Below are 19,226 nucleotides of genomic sequence, written 5' to 3'. Positions count from 1 at the left end.
CCAACAATCTCAAGAAACTAAACCCCAAAACTGAGATTAGACTTCACTTTTTTTATTATCTCCTTCCCCATTACTGCTCTGTGCTCGGTCCCTGTTTTGATGCTATCTGCAATAAAAATTTTAGAAAGATCAGTACAAAAAGGCTGCTGTCGGGTGAAACCACAGAACGAGTCCAAGATGCAGTGGGAGAGAAAGATTCCTCGCAGAAGCTCTGCACTTTCAGCCAGAGGAGCAGGGTTGGCAAAGAGCTTTCTTCTGGAAATGCCACTGTCACTGCCTTCCAATTCCTGCCATTTCCCCGGGGACTGCTGGGCCATGGAGAGGAGCAAAACACCCACTAACAGATCTTGTGGTTGCCTCCCACTCAGCTCTGTGCTCCCAAGATACGCCAGAGCCTGTCATCACCCAGCACACCTGGGGAAAGCAACAACCTGAGCCATGCCAACTTCACCAGGAGCTAGGAAGGGCTTCGAAGATGGCTGTGGGAGGTGGTGCCAAGGGTATTTTCTCCACCCTCTCCAAATCCACCACACTCCCTACAACAGGCAGAGTGGACTGGAACCCTGGCTGATTGCTCATGGGCTACCCACAGCAGCAGTCACAGAACAGGCTTCCCTTCCAAACATCCAGCACTCACAGGATCCCTGCTGGGGAGTTATAACCAAGACCCTGTTCTAAGGGAGCGCAAGTGAAGCAAGTCCAGCAGATCCTTACAACATTTCTAAACAAAATGCCAGATCGCAGTCGGGCAGGCAAATGCCAACGCACACACCACGCCTGCAGGGCTGACGGAGCAGCTCGGCGCCTTTCCAGCCGTGATGCAGGCACAGAGGCTGCTGCAGCCCCGTGGATCGAGCCTGTTGTGCTCTCTCACTTTCAGGGGCTGGGCTAGGCTCGGTCTCAGGCCGGGATCTACGGCACGTGATCTGCTTTGACAAGCTGAGGTAGGAAATGACTCCTTGTGCAAGCCGACAGGGTGGTGTTGTACGAAGGCAGCTGCTGAAAAGCTTCATAAAAACAAACATTCCCCAGCCACGGCACCCCATGGCTGCTCTTCAAAGAAAAGCTCATTTTTTGGGTAGGAAGCCTCGTCACACACTTAGGCAGAACTGGTCATTGGGAGGAGACTCTTCTGACTGTTGCTGTCTTTCAATACAGGACCTGCTCCACACTGTGCAGAGGGGCCAGGCCGGAGTCCTTTAATTTGGCTGGAACTGGGAGCAGTGCGATCAAGGACAAGGTGTGTGTAAAAAGACCATCTTGGAAACAGGAGGTGGAGTTTCTTGCAGAGAAACTAAGTGTGTATCAATCACTGGAGGAAGCTCTGGAAAATGAAACAGAAGCTGGAATGGCTGTCACTGCCACATCATCTAATTCAGCCTTGTTGTGGTGCTGCCAGTGCTTGTAAGAGGACACAAGCTCTGCACTGAATGAGTTTTGCCTGGACTTGTCACAGCCTTCTAGGAGCTTTGTTGTAGATTCTTTCACTCTTACAGCAGTTGTATGATGACCAGGAGATTGTTACCAGCACTGTCTTGGGTTTGTGCAATTATCTGGTGTGATACTTGCTGTGTATGTGTTATTGTAAATGATAGATAGCAGGTGCTAGGGAGAATCCTGTGTAAGTGCTGGGCCTGGAGCACAGCTCCTGGAGAACAGGAACAGGCACAGGAGGTTGCAGGGTGGATGTGCACAGAGGGGGCCAGGGGGTGGTGGTGTGTCACAGGGCACGTTCTCCCACAGACTCTGGAACGCTTTCCCTGTAGTGACAGAGCCTCTACCTAGGCTGAGCTCTTGTGTGGGAGGATATGGCTCTGCAAATCTCGTGCTGCAGGGAGTGCTGGAGGCTTCTTGCTTTGGCTGAGGCTGGGGCAGAACAGGATCTTCTTGGAGACTCTGCAGTCTCAAGAGCCTGAATGCCCCATATGTACTTAAGGCAGAGTCTGTGCTCACTGGATTCGGAATCAGTGATGAAGGCTGGAAGCTTGTGGCACCAGGAGGATGTTTCCTATTCCACCTGCACACATACAGGACAACAACAGCATCAATTCAGTACCGTCTGAGCACATGTGAGGCTGAGAGCTTGGAGTTTCCAGTGAAACAACTGAACAAACAGCAAGGAGCTTTCCAGAGAAATATCTGACCTGCCTTAGCCATGCAGCAGCACCAGTGGAAGTGCTGGGTGCCGGCAGTGAGAGACTCCCTGCTGCAGGGCATGGAGGCCACTATCTGCCAACCTGACAAAGGAGATGTGTTGCTTGCTGGGTTCTCCCATCTAGGATGGTATGGAGAGCCTGCCAAGGCTTGTCCAGCCTTCACACTCTTTTTCCTGCAGCTGCTGCTCTTCCATGTGGGCATCAGCGATACTGCCAGGGGAGACTCTGGGCGTACCAAGTGTGACTTCGTGGCTCTGGATACAATGGCCGTGAGTTTGGTACCTGAGTGGGGGAAGGACCCGAAGTGGAAGAGATGCAGCCTATGGATCAACAACTGGTTGTGGAGCAGATGTCACAGATTTATGAAGGGGAAATCAAGCTCAAGCAACCTGACAGCCTTTTGGGATGGTTTGGTGAATGTGAGGATAGCAGCAAATGTTGTTTATCTTGAACTTACTTAAGGCTCTTTGACACCATCTCTGACAACTGCCTCACAAAGTGAGGAAATACGGGCTAGATAAACATGGATAAAATGGACTGAAAGGTTGGGATCACTGGCACAAAGGTCAGTGGAGGCAAGTCAGTAGTGATGTACCCCAGGGGTGGGTACTGGGGACAATCCCTTTTCACATCATCTTCATTAGTGGCCACAATGATGGGACCAAACACATTCTCAGGAAGTTAACAGCTGTATAAAACTGGGAGCAGTGGTTGATATGCCAAAGGGTTGTGCTGCCATCCAGAGGGAGCTCAACAGGCTAAAAGAATGGCTTGACAGGAAGTTCAAGAAAGGGAAACGTGGTCTTTCAGTCTTCCACCTGGAAGGAACAATGCCATATGCATCAGCACAAGTTTGGCAGGAAAGGACTGGAGGGTCCTGGTGGCAAGTTGAACAGTATCCAACAAGGTGCCCTTTGTGACAGAGGCAGCCAAAAGCCTCCTCAGCTGTGTTAGGAAGCATATTGCCAGCAGGTGGAGGAAGGCGATCCTTCCCCTCAGCACCCATGAGACACATCTGAAATTCTGCATTCATGTTTGGGCTCCCCAGTACAAGAGAGACATGGACACAGTAAAGTGAGCCCAGACACCTTGGAGGGGGGGGTGGTGTGCAATCTGCTTTAGGTGACCCTGCTTTGAGCAGGGAGGTGGACTAGACTGATGATCTCCAGAGGTGCCTGTCCACCTCAGCCATTCTGTCCTTCTGTAACAACACGTGGCTCTGTGTAGAACAGCATATCATCCATGATGACAGAATTAAAAAATAAATACATCAATCAATAAATGCATCAGTGTAGACATAATCAGGACGATAATGCAGACCCAGGCTATGAGCAATTTCACCAGTGGCCAAGTCACCGGAATTTTTGGAGCAACAAAGAACAAGGATGCAACAACATATGTAAACCACTCCATAAACAGTAAATTTGGACATAATTGAGAAATGAGGGACCAGGAAAGAGCAAGGTCTATTTTTTTAACCTATGGATGTCCCCAAGACTGAGGGATAAACCACAAACATTACACTCTCTTCCTTAACTAACTCACTGCAAAAGCAGTGCCCTGGAAGGGGTGGGCATTAGAAAGTTTATATCACTGAACTGCATATTATTTGACTGGAAGCATTAGCATCATTGTACCTGGACAGTAAGCATCAGACTAGATTGCTAGAACTTTGAGTGGGAGTTCTTTTTGTCGGTCCAAGAGTCCAACAAATAAGCGGGAGTGAAACAACCTACTCTAACTTGGATGCAACTGAATGGCAAAAGAGGTACAGATGATGCCCTAATTTTGTTGTCTTCCTGAAATCCTACCACTACTTAGGTCAGCCAGAATATTTCCTCAAATGGGGGATTCCGGTTCTCCAGCAGCATCATGGAAAGCAGAAGTGGAGAGATGTAGAGGAAAGACGTGCCCTACAAATTCAAGACCATTGATCATCCAGACCACTTCAACAAACCAAATCTGGCTCAGAGTCAGCACCTACAAAGAGGGACAGAGCAGCTGTGCTGTCACATAAAATGCCTCATGGCATCCTTGGAAGTTGGAAGATCTACAGCTTATTATTCAAGGTCTCGAGGCTTTCCCACTTCAAATGCTTTGATGCCACTTGGGACAAATTCTAACCACTTTTTGTGTGCTAACTCAGCAGCACAAATGAAAGCTGTTTGCACTAAAAGCTTTCAAGTCAAGCCTTTTGCAAATCAGAAAGCTGGGCACACTTTCACTTTGCTAGCCAGCATGTGGTCTCAGAAGGAATTTTATTGATGCCCCATCCTGAGAAGCCTCCCAAGGCTGAAAGTAAATCTAGGCTTTGAGGGGGGGAAAGGAAGAGGAAAGCTTACTGGGGAGCACACACATATAAACCATCCCAGGCTGCTGCCTTGGTGGCTTTGGTACAGAGCTGGTCTGTGCCACGCAGGAGTGAGTCACGAGGATTATCCAAGAGAGAATACCAAAGGAGAAGGGCTGCTTCTCTTAAGCCTCGCAGGAACTTTCCACTAGCTTGCTGAAGGCTTGCTACCAAAAGCCTTTTTTTACATACAAGAATTCATTGCCCTACTTCTGTTTATATTCACAAAACAAGCACTTTATATCCACAAATCAAGCATTTTACTACCCTGTTTCTGAAGCGCCTCTAACATCCATTCACATTGTAACACACCATTATTTTTGTTTGGCACTCGGCTGAGATTCCCATCCATCCATCTTCCCCCCCTCCATCTTCTTCCATCAGCAGTTTCACGAGGTCAGCTTGCTCCCGTTGTTTGTCTGGGATCTTGGATACACTGATGCTCACGACACAGCCGGCGTTACACAGATGTTGTGCTCTGGTCACAGCTGGGTCTTCCAGCCGCATAAATGCCCTGGAGCAACTTATTCCTTAGGCAGCCAGCACTGTATGCACATGCACAGCGTAAGGCTGGATTTTGGGAAGCCCCCAGTGAACCAGCCATGTACAAGATGACCAGCGCACAACACACGGCACAACAGGTTTAAACTCCACGTGCAAGCAGCTACGGGCAGCTCACACCTGGGTTTACTACACACACGCTCCACTGCTACAGCATTCCTCTTGAGGAAATCCCCCTACACCTGGCAGGTCACCAGATGCAACACGGGGTGCCGGGACACCCCCATGCGGTGCCGGTGCAGCGCCTGCGGGACGTGCACACAGGGTTACCTCGTGCTCACCACTTCGGTGCCAAAAGGCGCACAATGTATTCCAAGTGAAATAGGATCTTTTAATATCACATATCCAAACAACAGTTCTCATTTCAAAATGCAAAATAGGTCCTTTGAAGATCAGCCGCTCCCAAGCTGAGTGAGCAGGGTGGGGTACAGCTGACTGGCACAACTGTCGAGGTCAGACCTCGTTTCTTTGGTAAGATACATGCCGGGAACAACGTGAATGCAGAGTTGTACCAAAAGAGTCCGCTTAGAAGACTAATTATTACTCCACATCCCTTATTAGAGATTTGCATTTTAAAACAGTCATATACATTAAATAGCTCTCCGACTTCTAAATAGCGAACATTTGAAGTAGCACATATTCCGCTACCCCCACCATTTTAAGAACAAGCAACACATGTGGGAGAGAAGGGAAACATTAAAAACAGACTGTCTGTCTCACACAGTTTATTTAACAATAGGTAATAAGAAATCAATTTTTAACAGTCTATACAGTGATCGAAAGTTCTTATTTATAAGTAACCAACTTTAATTGCATGATTTACAACATTTGAGGGTTTTTTTGCTTTCTATTTTCAAGTTTTACAGAAAGTGGAAGAGGGTGGGAAAGGGGCATGGGAGAGAGAAAGCAAGCATAAAGAAGAAACCCCAGGGACTTTTTCTCAGGTTGAAATTATCCCGTTGGAATTGTTTCTTACCCTCTTTTTTATGTTTTTTTTTTCCTTTGTTAGATGTAAAAATAACAAAAAAAATTCTTTCAAGAAAACAGAAACCACAATATATATACTACATCCATTTGGCAGCTGCCCCTGTGTATTTGCAAAAATGTTGTCTTCTCTCTACATGTACAAATTACTTTAATACTTGAAGTTTTTTTTAAGCTCAGACTCTTGTATAGAAAATTCTTGGAGGACAAAAGTAGACTTCAGGAGGGGACTGAGTTATTTAATATTTTTACATTTTTTCAAAGAATTGACATATTTCCAACCAAAGAGGAAAAGATTGGTATTTATTTTTATATATATATATTTATATATGTAATGTTTTTTTTTTTTAAAGCAACATTAACCCCTTTTGTCCTCCGGTTTTAGGAAAAGGTTCTCCTGTGTGTTTTCTGTTGTTCTGTTTTTATGGTGGTCTTTTTGCAGTGACATGAAGAAAAACCAGAAAAGGGAAAATGTTTACCATCTGCCTCAGTAAATAATAACTATCAATATTACATATTTTCATTAATTTAAAAAAAAATAAAACCTATTGGAGGCATGAGCAGGGCATCCTTTGGTGAACAACCAAAAGATCATCCTCCTCCCCCAACCTCCCCAACGCACACGAGGAAAAAAAAAACCAAGAAAAAGGACTGGTTATGATTCCAGCCATAACAAAAATATATTCTTTGTACTCTACTGTCCCTCAGGTTCGTTGTAGGTTTGCTTTTAAAACCACGAACTACTGCTGCAGAGTTCAGATGTGTTCCAGGGAAAAATGTTGTTTTAGCTAAGAAAGATTCAAAAAAATTTGTCTTCAGTACAAAAAGTCTTGAGAAAATAAGTTTTTTTTTATTTTCTTTTTTTTTTTTAATTTTTTTTTTTGCTCCCAAAATGCTACAATGTGTCTAGTGTATGTCTAGTGTACTCTGTGAAAGGTTTGAATTCAAGTCTGAGTTCTCGGAGCTGAGCCCCAGTTCCGTGGCGCTTGTACCATGGAGGCCTGCCATGCCGGGATTGCTAGCAAGCTGGGAAAGCATTGCACTCTGGTCCGGGCTGGCAAAGTGCCCTTGATCCATGGGGTTAGCCTGGGCAGCTACCAGTCCTGGATGTGGGGAGCTGGTCTGCGGGGAGACATGGTGTGGAGAAGGCTGAGGCTGCATCCGAGGGGACGGGCTGGAATGAGGGGGTTGGGACTGGGGCCGTGGAGAGGGAACAGGCTGCGGAGAACGCACTTGATTGGTGAGCGATGAAGGGAGCTGCTGGCCCTGGAGGTGCGGGGACTGGGCCTGGTTGGGGAGCATGTGCTGCTGGGGGCTCATAGGATTGGGCTGAGCCGGGGACCCCATCTGCTGCTGAAGTAGCCTCTGCTGGAAAGCCTGCTGCAAACTGGCTCCCGTCTCTGCACTCATGGACTGTGGAAGTTGGCTTATTTGTCCCATGTTTCCTTGCTGCATCTGCTGCATGTGATGCTGCATTCGCTGCTGCTGCTGTTGGGGATATCCGACGCCCTGGGGCTGCTGAAACTGGCTGTGGTTGGCCATGCCCGGCCCCAGCCCCGGTCCTGCTCCCTGCTGCTGCTGCTGCTGGTGGCGCTGCTGCTCCATCATCTGGTGCCGTCTCATCAGGAGGTCTCGGAACTGGGGAGCCATTCCCGAGTGATTCATATTCATCTGCTGCGCCTGAGGATTCATCCCAGCCATGGCCTGCTGTGGCTGCTGCTGCGGCTGCTGCTGGGGCATGCTGGGCCTCTGCACTCCCGCTTGCATGGGGTTCATGTTCTGCATGGCCGGGTTGGGGTGCACCCCTCCCTGCTGCCCTTGCATGGCCTGCTGTGGCTGCAGGCCCGGCTGCCCCTGCGGGATGCCAGGCTGACCCGCCATGCCCTGCGGGTTCTGGGAGCCCGCGTACTTGGCGGCCCGCTGCTTGATGAAAGCAGCCAGCAGCTGAGGGTTGGAGTGAAGGATGTTAAGCACCTGCTGCTGCTGCATGGGTGAGCTGGGAGACCTGAGAGTCCGCAGTAGGTTTTGTAAGGCCGCCTGGGGCAGAGGTGGTTGTTTGGGCTGAGCAGTGCCAGGTACCTGACCCATCCCTGGCTGAGGGGCCATATTCATCGGCTGACCCGGCTGGGCTACTGACATCATGGATGGCCTCTGCATTCCTGGCTGCAGCTGAGTTTGGGGCAAGGCCCCCTGCACCCATGGCGGCTGCTGCTGAATTCCCGCTGGCCCCATTCCTTGATCTATATGACCACCAGGACCTCTGCCTATCTGTGGAGGGTTCATTCCCATGGGTGGCATCTGGGGCATCTGGTGCTGAATCGGCCTTTGGAAGATCTGAACCTGTGCCATCTGGCGCTGGGTCTCCGCTGCCCGCTGGATTTGCATGGCCATTTCCACTGCTGCTGGAGGAGGGCCCTGAACTGGTGGTTGTGGTGGCTGGGGTGGAGTTGGAGGCGTCACCTGGCCACCTGCCTTGCCCTGGGACACAGCGTTGGGGGGTTGAGTTCTTGGCATGGTGTAGGGTGGCATGCTGTTGGGAGGCGCGGGCTGAGGCTGTGACACGGGCTGGGGCGGAGGCTGGGGCTGCGGGGTCTGTGGTGTTGGGGGCTGCTGGCCCGTTGGAGTTGTTGGGGTGGCTGGCGTGGGCGAGGGCAATCCCTGCTGCTGGCCTGCCACGCCGGTGCGCTGCATGCTCGCCATCCTCCTTCGGAGCATCTGCGCCTGTTGCAGGCGGTGCTGAAGCTGTTGCTGACGGAGCTTGTGTTTGATGTTGAGGCAGAAGGGCACGGGACACTTGTTCTCCTGGCAGTGCTTTGCGTGGTAGCAGCAGAGAGCGATGAGTTGCTTGCAAATAGGGCACCCTCCGTTGGTCTTGCGTTTGCAGCCTTTGGTGTGTTGGACGACCCGTTTCATCTTCTGACAGGATGGCAGTGAGCAGTTGGCATTCCGACACTGGCAGGCGTGGACCAGAGACTGGATACAGCGCTGAATGCTCAGGCGGCGGGAATCACCAGGGCTCTGGGTGGTGGCAGTCTGCTGGTTGTTGCTCTCATCATCTAGACCAAGGCCTAATTTCTCCATCTTGTGGTCATGGTTTTTAGTGTTGTAGCAGGTGATGCACAGGTCATAATCCTGGAAAGACAACAAAGGAAGAGTTAGTGTTCCGGAGACTCTATACAATAAAGAAATAAATGATGTCATGCCACCTCAACAAATTACTCCCAGTCAAATTGTTGCTCTAGGGAAAAATTCAATCTTTCATGCCCTATTGAGGTACTAGAGAAGAAATAAATCCAAATTATAGCCAGGGAAAGTGTGTGGGTGTACAGGCATCTGAAAGTTACACAAATACATACACCTTGAAAGACAAGTTCACTCCGAGCTAATAAGTCACATATTATTCAGCTGGGCCAGAAAAACCCCTTTCTTTCCCAATAGGAAAGGAGAAGAAAGAGGCAAAGAACAAATAGCTGCCCATCTGCTCCTGCTTCAATAGAAGAGGGCAAGAGTGGCAGAAGAGGTACCAGTTTTCCAAGAAGGAGAATGAAAGCTGCATTGTGTGCTGAGAGAGGAACAGAACAGCATTTACCTTCTGTGAAAGCAACAGCACGTGAGTTTGGGCTTAGCAATTGATCTTTAGGGAAAAGACTCAAGTTCTCAGGAGTCATTAATTTAGAATTCATTTTTTGGTATGTAACAGAACATAAAACCATATATATATTTTAATCAGAGCAAATGGAATCATCAAATTTTAAATCAGAGCTTTTCAGAACCAAATCTGAGACAGCTATTCCCTTCCAGCAGGCAAAACCCCTAAGTTTCAAGCCAGATTCAATGACAGTCCAGCTCCTGGAGGGCACAGCAATGAAGATCAAGTGCAGTGGTCTGGAGTAGTGAAGGAGTTACCCAAGTACTGGGATCTGACTTGTAGCATAGCAAAACTCAGAAAACCAGCCCCATTTACATAAATAGTGCAGCCCAATACTTCTGACTCTGCAAGAAGAAAGTATGCACTGCTCTTCAGAAAAATCAGCTCATCCTACCATTACAGCTCAAGCAACTGCCACAGTTCCCAACTGCTTAAACAGCAGCAGCACCTTAAGTGAACTACAAGAAACACAATTCTATTTCGGCTCTCCACAGATTGGAAGTAGAAGACAAGAATCACTCCAAGCAGCAGATTAGTAGAACAGCTTGTTCTGGAAAATGTTTTCTCTCGTTTCTTTCTGAACTGCCAGTGGATGAACTGTACAGATCTTTTTCCATCAGTTAACAATGAGAAATCAGTTCAGGTAAAAAGCACTTTGGGCACAGAGACACAGGGACAGACACATGGAAGACTTTACCAAACATACCTCACAGACAGTGCAGTGCCACCTGGTCTCCACATGATGCTTGCACTCATTGCAGGTGTAAACAAAGCGGTCTTGGCTCTGGGTATGCAGTTCCACCAGCATGCACATGGTTGACCACTGGGCTCTTCGTAGTGAGGAGAACTCCAGGTGCTTGTCTCTAGCAAGGGTTAGGAAAGCATCACGCCCATCCATCAGGTCACACGGGATGAGTGGGTCAGGCTCAATGATGGGGGGCAGGGAGTTGGCTGCAGGGCCAGCAATGAGACGGATGACAAAGAAGACCTGAAAAATAAAACAACTTATTACACAGGGAGTACAGTTCCAGGAACAACTAACACTTGAATGACGTGCCACCAGATGGTGTGCTTGGTAAGGACCTGGAAATCTCACACCTCTGGGTGCCCTGCAGGTTTCACCTTCTTCTGAAGCATTAGGTAAGGGACACCGAACTGAACAGTAAAACTGGTGTGACAATCTAGACTGTTAGGAAGTTCTGCACAAGTGCAGTTGCATTTATCCCCACTGTCCTCGCAGCAAAGAGCGCTCAGACTTACTGGCACTTGTCTGTCTGGCGTGCCTCTCAACTCTCCAGGCAAACCTGTATAATTTACAGGGCATGACTCTGAAGTACCAAAGCTTTGTACACCTCTTTATTAAAGTAAAATACATATTTCTCATTCAATCAACTCTTACCTCCTTGTGCTTCTCCATAGTGGCGTACAACTTTTGGGAGAGGTCATTGGACACATTGGGCATGCCAGGCTTTTTCTTATTACCACGACTCAAGCTGCTCTTGTTCTTACTTGTCTTCTTATTGTTCTTCTTTTTGGCATTTTTGCTGTCTCCCTTGCTCACCTAGTAATTTTAAAGACATTTCATGTCAGGTATCCAAGTAACACTTAGCATTCTATTACTTTCAAATATTCTGTAACTGCAGGACAAAACACTTCACAATCATTTACTCTGAAGACACTTATCAGGGTCCCCGGAAACATTAAATTAATTCCATTAGAATCACTCCAAAAGGTATCAAAGATCAGTAAGACACACATCTAAAAATAGTTAAAGCATAAATGCTCAGGAGGTGCAAGGGAAACATTATTTAATAAAACTTGTCTGATACAGCTGCACACTGAAGAATCTCTTGGACAATCACAAAGGGGTTCAGCAGATGAATTCAGAATGCATTTCAAAAGTAAAAATAAATGAAAAGTACAACTGATACCATACAAACTAGAAGTAGAAGACTTAAACCACCTAAATTTAGTTTGCTACAGCTCTCCAAGAGATTTATTTTTAATAGACTGCATTAAACTGATTTTGATAGGAAGCTGTTGTTCTGAGTCCAAAAGGCATTAGCAGTGCTATTTCTAGCCTTCACCTTCCTCCTGTCACATCCTGCAACATTCAACAGAAGCAGTTTCTAATTGTAATGTTAAACCTAACTTTTTTGATCCAAAGGCCTTTTAGCAAAAAAAATTCTAAACCCTAACAAAAATCTAGTATCTGATAAAGTGATGAAGCAGCAGCATTTAAACAGAGTTAACTAACAAGTATTACTGTGTGAGACAAAGTACTAACCTTATCCTAGATTTACCACCTCTTCCATAAAAGCTTAGAAGATTCAAGGATAGGCAGATGCATAAATTCTGCATCTGTCCACTTTCAAATTTATTGCTGAATTAAGAGGCATACCTTTTTTGTGGAATGTGAAAACATAGTTGCACGTTCTCAAAAAAAAACCCCAAACCTACACAAGACACCAGCAAGAAGTTTCTGTAGTTTAAAGCAGCCCAACAACAGTTTAGCAGTAATTTGTGCTTCAGATCCTCAGTGCCTTAAAGCTAGTAGATAAACCTATTGAGAGTCAAGTACTACTAGCACTCTGCTACCTTCTCAGACCATCTGCTAAGTTTGGTGTTAGAACATGTAAGTTAGAAGAAAAGTTAGCCACTATTCAAAAGCTAAAGCTTAAGGAAGAACATTTTCAAGTCAGGTCGAGGTGGAAACATGAACATGGATAACAATTGGATTTTAGCAGAAAAATATTCAACTAGCAGCTGTTTCAACCTAATTGTCTTTAGTAATTAGATAGGTTTATAGCCATATGAACAGCTGCTGTTCATTGAAATGTAGCTTAGTGGTATTTTAATAGCTCTAATTTATAAACTGTAAAATTGAAATTCATCTTACAGTGAAAGGTGAAAAGGCCAGTTAACCAGCCTTGGCCCCCTCCTTTTTTTATTATTAGCCACATATAATCTCAACTTTTACATTAGATCATGAGATAGTAGAAGCATTCTTACATCTGTGCTTTCATTACTAGTGTTTTCTTCTCTCTTCCGTTCTTCCTCCTCTTGCTCTAATTCCTTAATGCTCTCCTCTAGAACATTAGGCCAGAAGTCCCCTTCAAAGTAAGGTAACTCCTTTGCACTTGTTAGACGATCTTCTGTTGCCTGCTTAAATATATCCTAAAAGAGAGCAAACCCACTGCTGGTTACCACTATTACAAGTCACATAACCATAGGCAAAGTTCCCAATAAGTGACAAAAAAAGGCATCAGCAGACCAAACAAAGGAGATCTTAATATTTCAATATCTTTTATTTTAAGTGCATATTCTAAGTATATTCTAAGTGCAGATTTAACACTGCATCAGTTATAGTTTGTCAAATATATTTCAAATATTCCCACTTGGAAGGAAGAAATCATTACCATGTGCTGGATTTCAATATGCATACTTACCAAATGGGACAATATAATCACTATAATCTCGACAACAGCTGAAGTACTGATAATTCCAAAGATTTAACATACATCTAACTGCATGGACATCCTAACCCTCCAATTTTATCTAACACAAGAAGATTTAAGATTTCATGTATTTTCTTTTGCTCTCTTTTAAAGTATTCCTCAAGAATTTAGTTTGTTCTAAGGAATCATTTCAGAAGTCTTGCTAGAACAATATCAGAAGCTAAATGCTTTGAAGAGGATATGTTTTAACTCCAAACTTTTAGCGCTCAATTCACTTAAAACTAATGTAGTAAATGCCAAGAATCAGGCACAATAAGTCAAGGAAGAAAGGCAAGACAAGGGTGCTCAGTGCCCCCCAGCCTACACTTAACACACCTTGTAATCGTGGACAATGCGCTCCGACACAGACTTGTCCAGCATCTTTTTGTACCACTCTTGCAGTCGTTTGGGTTTGGGTATCTTCTGGTCAGGAGGATGGCAGTGGAAGATGTAGTCATCTCCCTCGCTGGGTGGGCACGCCCAGATGTGTCCAGTAGTATACCTGGCGTGGTTAGACAAAAACGGGACATGTGGGCTCTGACGACACTCGCGCGCTCTCCTCTCCGCCACCAGGTGGCGTCACCACCGAGTTGGCCGCAGTTCCCAGACGGACAATAACTACAGTGCTCTGTATTTTAATTCCAGCGTTCTCTCGTTTTAATTCCAGTGTTCCTTCCGGCCGCGTTTAGGCAATAACATTTTTGTCTTTTCACTCATTTTTTTAAAACTCAGAGCTATATATGTAGTAGTCTATATGTAAAGTCTGCACATTTTCCAGCCTAGATAAAAATCAAAGCCTGATATGGACCTGCAATTGCCATCTCCCAATTAACTAATGGGAGAAAGCTGGAGACTGAACTTCAGTATAAAAGCTTAAGACCACGCAGTAATTCATTATCTAGCAATATTTCAAAAACAGATTTACTTAAACACAAAATTTCCACTTTTCTATTGGAAACCCTCTGGTTTTTAACTTTGAGAATCAGTTTTACAAATTAAGTTTCACCCTTATATCTGGGAATAAACAGTCCCTGTCAACCCATGCTATTGGGTGCACATTCTAGAATACTATCAAGATAGATGGCAGGCAAATAGTTGTAGCTGCAGAGAATACAACTCCAAAGATCACTTCTTCATCCTCAGTTCTTCTCTATTAGTTTTGGAAAAGAACTCCAGTAGGAAGAATAATCAGCTCCCAAGTTAGAGAAAAATAACCATCCTTGCCATGTTGAGAAACAGCTCTGCAGAACCCTATCCCAACCCTGGGAACTGCAGCCAGTTGTCATTCCTTCTGCCTGAGAACGGAGAGATGATACTGCGTGACCAATATTGTTTTCCCAAAATGAGAACCTGATGTTATTCATTAGCACAGAAAATAGCATTAAGCAAAACTGAGGCCTGAGCTCTATATAGCAGTTGTACAGACTCGCAGGTTGGAAAATGCACAATAAAAGAACCAGAAAGAAGCCTAATGTATGCTTTTGAAGTACTAAAGAATACTCACTGAAGACAGTACCACTCAGCTCCATTTCAACTCCTCTACATTTTCTCAAGGACCTGCTTTAAACATAGTCCCTAACAGTTTCTTCACAAATAACTCTCTACCAAGCTACACCAGATACCTTTCACAATAGGCTGATGTTTACTTCACTGCCCTTCCTACTTCAGTAATCATAGCCATTTAATTTCCACCTTTCTCATTACTTCAGTTGTTTTCTGTTCTTTGTGCTGTCCCAAGTATATTCTCTTTCTCTCCTCACTCTTCAGTTTCTCACCATTTCAACTACTCCTTCTGCATGAGATTCCTTAGGGGCCTTATACAACTGTTACAGAGTTAATCAGTGCAGACAGAATACACTTAACTTTCTCCTTATAAACACGGGTAAGAACTTACTTGCCAGCCCAAAGGAATGACCTAATTAAAGCAGCGGCATTACACAAGGACTACACTACCAACAATATGGACAGCAAAATTTTATGGACTAGACAATGGCTCACTTTTTCTACTTAGACTTAAGAAAGTTTTATGTGAGTTTTATGTGATCCCTTTTTGTCTCTTCTCCTTTTAAAACTATGCGCCGTTGTTGCTACGATATTCTATCACAAGTTGATACTCAGGCACTGTATTCTGAACTACACAATGCAGTAGTTTAATTTGCAGTAAAAACTACCTACCACTAATGCTGTAAAGAAAACATTAAAAACATACTTACCCTAGTTTCTTAACGTATTCTAGATATCCAATTAGTATTTCATGGTAGACAGCAGTCCTCAAGCATTTAGGGCGGAAGAAATGAACACTGTCAAGGTAAGATATATACACTCGCCTAAAAAAGAGAAAAAACAAACCAAAGAAGGTATGAGGAGAAAGAGAGATTTCAACGTAGTTCTACAAGTTTATTCATGTTATTTTATGCATCTGAAGCATCCATTACAACAGCAGTCCCAAAAGTCTCTGTAATTTACCTCTAGAAACTTGGCCTCCTTTTGATATCCTAACCTCATCTCCCTTAAAACTATGCAATCCCTTCCTTGAGAATATTGACAAGTGATCCTTAAGGTGACACTGCCAGCCAGCATCTCCAGTAAGAAGCAACTCTAGCCCATTCCCCGCAGAAGCTACTTTGCTTCTCGAGTTTAACAGGACTAAAGGTCTCACATGAGCCACAGGAAGCTCTATACAGAACTTCAGGAGGTTCACCCAACTGAAACAGTACCAAATTAAATGGACCTTCATTGCGGTTCCTCACCTTTGATTGGGTGGAGGGCAGTCTGAGCCATACTCCTGCACATGCATCCCAAAAAAGCACAAGTCTACACCATCAATCTCCTCAAAGGCAAAAAGAGCTTTTGTTCGGTAAGGGAAAGACTCTGCCATTTCTCCACTGTCCACAAACCTGCAGGTTAGAGGGTAAAGAGGAATACCAAGTATGTTCACATGCTAGAGACTGCATGTCACTACTAATGAAGGCAACAGATGAGGGTTACACTACTAATTTTAGCGCAATTTTAAACACTTACAGACTCCTCAAATACAGGGCATCCACATTTTACCATAAAAAAGATGACACATCACAACAAATTATTATGCTGTTGGAACATGTTTGTCAAGAACTGGATGGTGGTGAGGTTGTGAATACAAAAGTCTTTTTAAATTGGATTTTAGAAAAAATTTCTTCACAAAAAAGGCTATCAAGCATTGGAACAGGCTGCCCAGGGAAGTGGTTGAGTCACCATTCCTGGAGAGATTTAGAAGACGTGCAGATGTGGCACTTAGGGACATGGTTTAGCAGTGGCCTTAGCAGTGCTAGGGTAACAGTCCGACTCGATCTTAGAGGTATTTTCCAACCCTAAACAATTTTATTTAATCAAAAGAGTATCATGTAAGTCCAAATAACTTCCACACCCCCCAAAAGAAAGTAAAATTAGAAATGGAAAGAACACACCTTGCTTTCATTCCTGGTTTTACTTCGACAGTTTTGTCAGATGCGTGTACCACTCTAACTGTAACCTCTCCTGCCTCAGGGTGATTCTGTCGTCTTAGGAAATCATTGACTCTGTTCTCCAGGAAGGTACCAAGTCTTGTAGCTGGTAACCCTGCAGGAGAAAAATACAGCTCCAAACATATACAAAACTGAACTGTTCATATGTGAATTCTCTACTCAGATGTTAAATGAAATGTGACTCTTAACACATGCAGTATTTTAGCATAAATTAAAGCTTTACCTTTAAACCCTACCACTTCTAAATGGGGTGAGCTGCTTTTCCCCTGCAGGCACATTTAAGGCTTATGCATTATTTAAATGAATGAAGAATCTGTATGTCATCCAATTTCGAACAATTTCCATCTGTCTTAAAAGTCAATCACAATTAAGGTTCCTCCTGAATAGAAGTTATTAGTTATTTAAACTGGATTACGAAACACTGCTCTGAGGCATATCTTCACAGATTTTACATTTGGAAGTATATTCTGTCTACAAAGACATACTAGCCAAGTTAGTCTCTCCAATTACCAAAAGAATATATTTCAACAATGGAAAGAAAACGAAATAAAACTAATTAAACTGTATCTGCAACTAACATACTTAGTTTAGAAGTTTCTCATTTTTAAGCAATCTTCATACAAAAGAAGCACGAAATTAGTTGACAAAAACCTAAAGCTGAAAGGGAGCATACGACTTTTGGTCTAACAGAACCTGCCTCATGACTAGCCATTACTTCTGGCAGAGTTATACATCCGCCAATCAGCTTTTCATTTCTCCAATTCGACATCTTTTGTTAAACATCACTCTACTACGCTAAGTATGCAATACTTACATGTTGCTAGACACAAAAACTGATAGAAATGGTAAAAGAACCCTTGTATTCTTCCTGCATTCTTGTTGAATCTAGGGAGTTTTGATTTTGGAGATTTTGAAAAAAGACTCAGATGTTGAACCATTCACTGAATTATTTGCTGAATCTTGATGCTATTGGGTGGCCAGGGATTTTTTTTATTTCAGTAGGAACATAAACCCTCACTATCTATAAGAAGTACACAAACCTAAGAAGTTTCTGAAAGACTAATTTTGTCTACAGAACAGATGGACAATGACTGCACACATTTCCTCCTACACAGCCAACAAACCAGTTGCCTTGATCAAGAGGATATGTCTATAGAGAGTTCTGTGACCAGGTGATGCAATCTTGATCTCCATCAAAGCTCTCAAGAGCAACAGTCACAGTGACTTGAACATGTTATCGTAAACTTAAGTTAGACTGCGGTCATACAGCAACTATTTCCCAATGCTATTAATACTGCAACTGAGATAAAAGGGTGCATATCTTGCAGTAGAAGTGCTCTAAAACAATGTATTAATTTTCTACGTCAGAGTATAATTCTGAACATCACAGAAACGATGGTCAAAATTGACAGAAAGTATCCTCCAACTCCAAAAACCAAAATAAATGCAAAATAAGCATAAAAGCTAACTCTTCCCCATTAACACATTACTTAAATTTGTTGGTGCAAGTGTTAGAATCTTACTTTTAGCAGAGAATTTGTTCTCTTTCCTGGTTCGTCCTGTTTTCTTTAGGCAGCCATCACAGACGAAGCTGAAGCAAAAAGAGGAGACAGTGAAGTCACCCCAAGTCAGACCCAGTCCTCTAGCACCTTACCATTAGAAGCAAAATCTTTCACCAAAACTTATCTGGTCTGGAAAATACACTAACTGAAATTTCAAATAAAAGACAGCACAAAGAACAGTGCCCCCAGAAACAGCTCAACTGTTTCAGAGTTGCAGAGGAGGATCTAAGCTCCAGGGGCTGCATCTCCTGTCAGTCACCCATGTCACCACCTGCAAGCCCAGGAAACAGTCTCCACTGGCAGGTCTAACAATAGTTGCTCGAAGTATTCTTGGAGCAGTCGGGCTCAAACTGCTGTCTATGATGAAGATGAGATACCACAACACAAAGCAAAAGGCTGATTTTTTTTTTTCTTGCCCAAATACACCACAGACTGAAACAATTCTATGATTATTCCTCAGTTACAGGATGTCCACTCTCTTCCACTGCAATGTGGAGGGGACAACAGAATGCTTTCTCATAGATTTCCTGTCAGGAAATGACACATTTAAGTTCTTCTAGAACTTTACCTACATAAAATTTATCATCTTTTATGAAAAGCTTTTAAAATCAATCAGAAGAAAACCCAGTATGTTGATCAAGAATCATGAAGTATCTAAACAAGACTATATTGTTTTTTAAATTAAATATGATCACCGAGGTAAAAAAAGTTATTTCACCTGCTAAATTCTTCAGTTGTTACAAAATTTTTTTGACAATGACAAAGCAGTATGGTTTGTACAGAAAACAGATCACTCGAACTGTTACCAGAACTAAAAGCATCTTTTCATGAAGGGCTAGTGTCTTTAAACATAAAAGGCTGAAACGTAAGGCTGAAATGCCCTCTTCCAAAGAAATGTTAGAACCATTAAAGATTAGAAACATCTTCACACACAACACAGTCAGATATGATGTCTAAATTTGAT

The 19,226-nt window shown here is 44.1% G+C and overlaps 1 protein-coding gene across 1 annotated transcript in view; it reads right to left on the bottom strand.

Annotated features, from left to right (window-relative positions):
* Positions 1–5,759: 5,759 nt before the first annotated feature.
* Positions 5,760–19,226, bottom strand: part of EP300 (E1A binding protein p300) — a 59,585-nt gene continuing 46,118 nt past the window's right edge. Inside the window, exons 23-31 of the mRNA XM_027885011.1 lie at positions 18,224–18,291; positions 16,644–16,794; positions 15,948–16,094; positions 15,411–15,524; positions 13,534–13,699; positions 12,713–12,877; positions 11,100–11,261; positions 10,407–10,688; positions 5,760–9,183 (exon numbers count right to left, since the gene is read on the bottom strand). Of these exons, the coding sequence (XP_027740812.1) occupies positions 6,958–9,183; positions 10,407–10,688; positions 11,100–11,261; positions 12,713–12,877; positions 13,534–13,699; positions 15,411–15,524; positions 15,948–16,094; positions 16,644–16,794; positions 18,224–18,291 (3,481 nt within the window). The 3' untranslated portion in view covers positions 5,760–6,957. The remainder of the gene's footprint in view (positions 9,184–10,406; positions 10,689–11,099; positions 11,262–12,712; positions 12,878–13,533; positions 13,700–15,410; positions 15,525–15,947; positions 16,095–16,643; positions 16,795–18,223; positions 18,292–19,226) is intronic.

This window comes from Empidonax traillii, unplaced genomic scaffold (assembly GCF_003031625.1).
Source record: "Empidonax traillii isolate 1590-97213 ecotype Southwest subspecies unplaced genomic scaffold, ASM303162v1 scaffold159:size1039807, whole genome shotgun sequence".
In the NCBI taxonomy this organism is placed as follows: Eukaryota; Metazoa; Chordata; class Aves; order Passeriformes; family Tyrannidae; genus Empidonax; species Empidonax traillii.
This window is presented reverse-complemented; position numbering and strand designations above follow the sequence as displayed.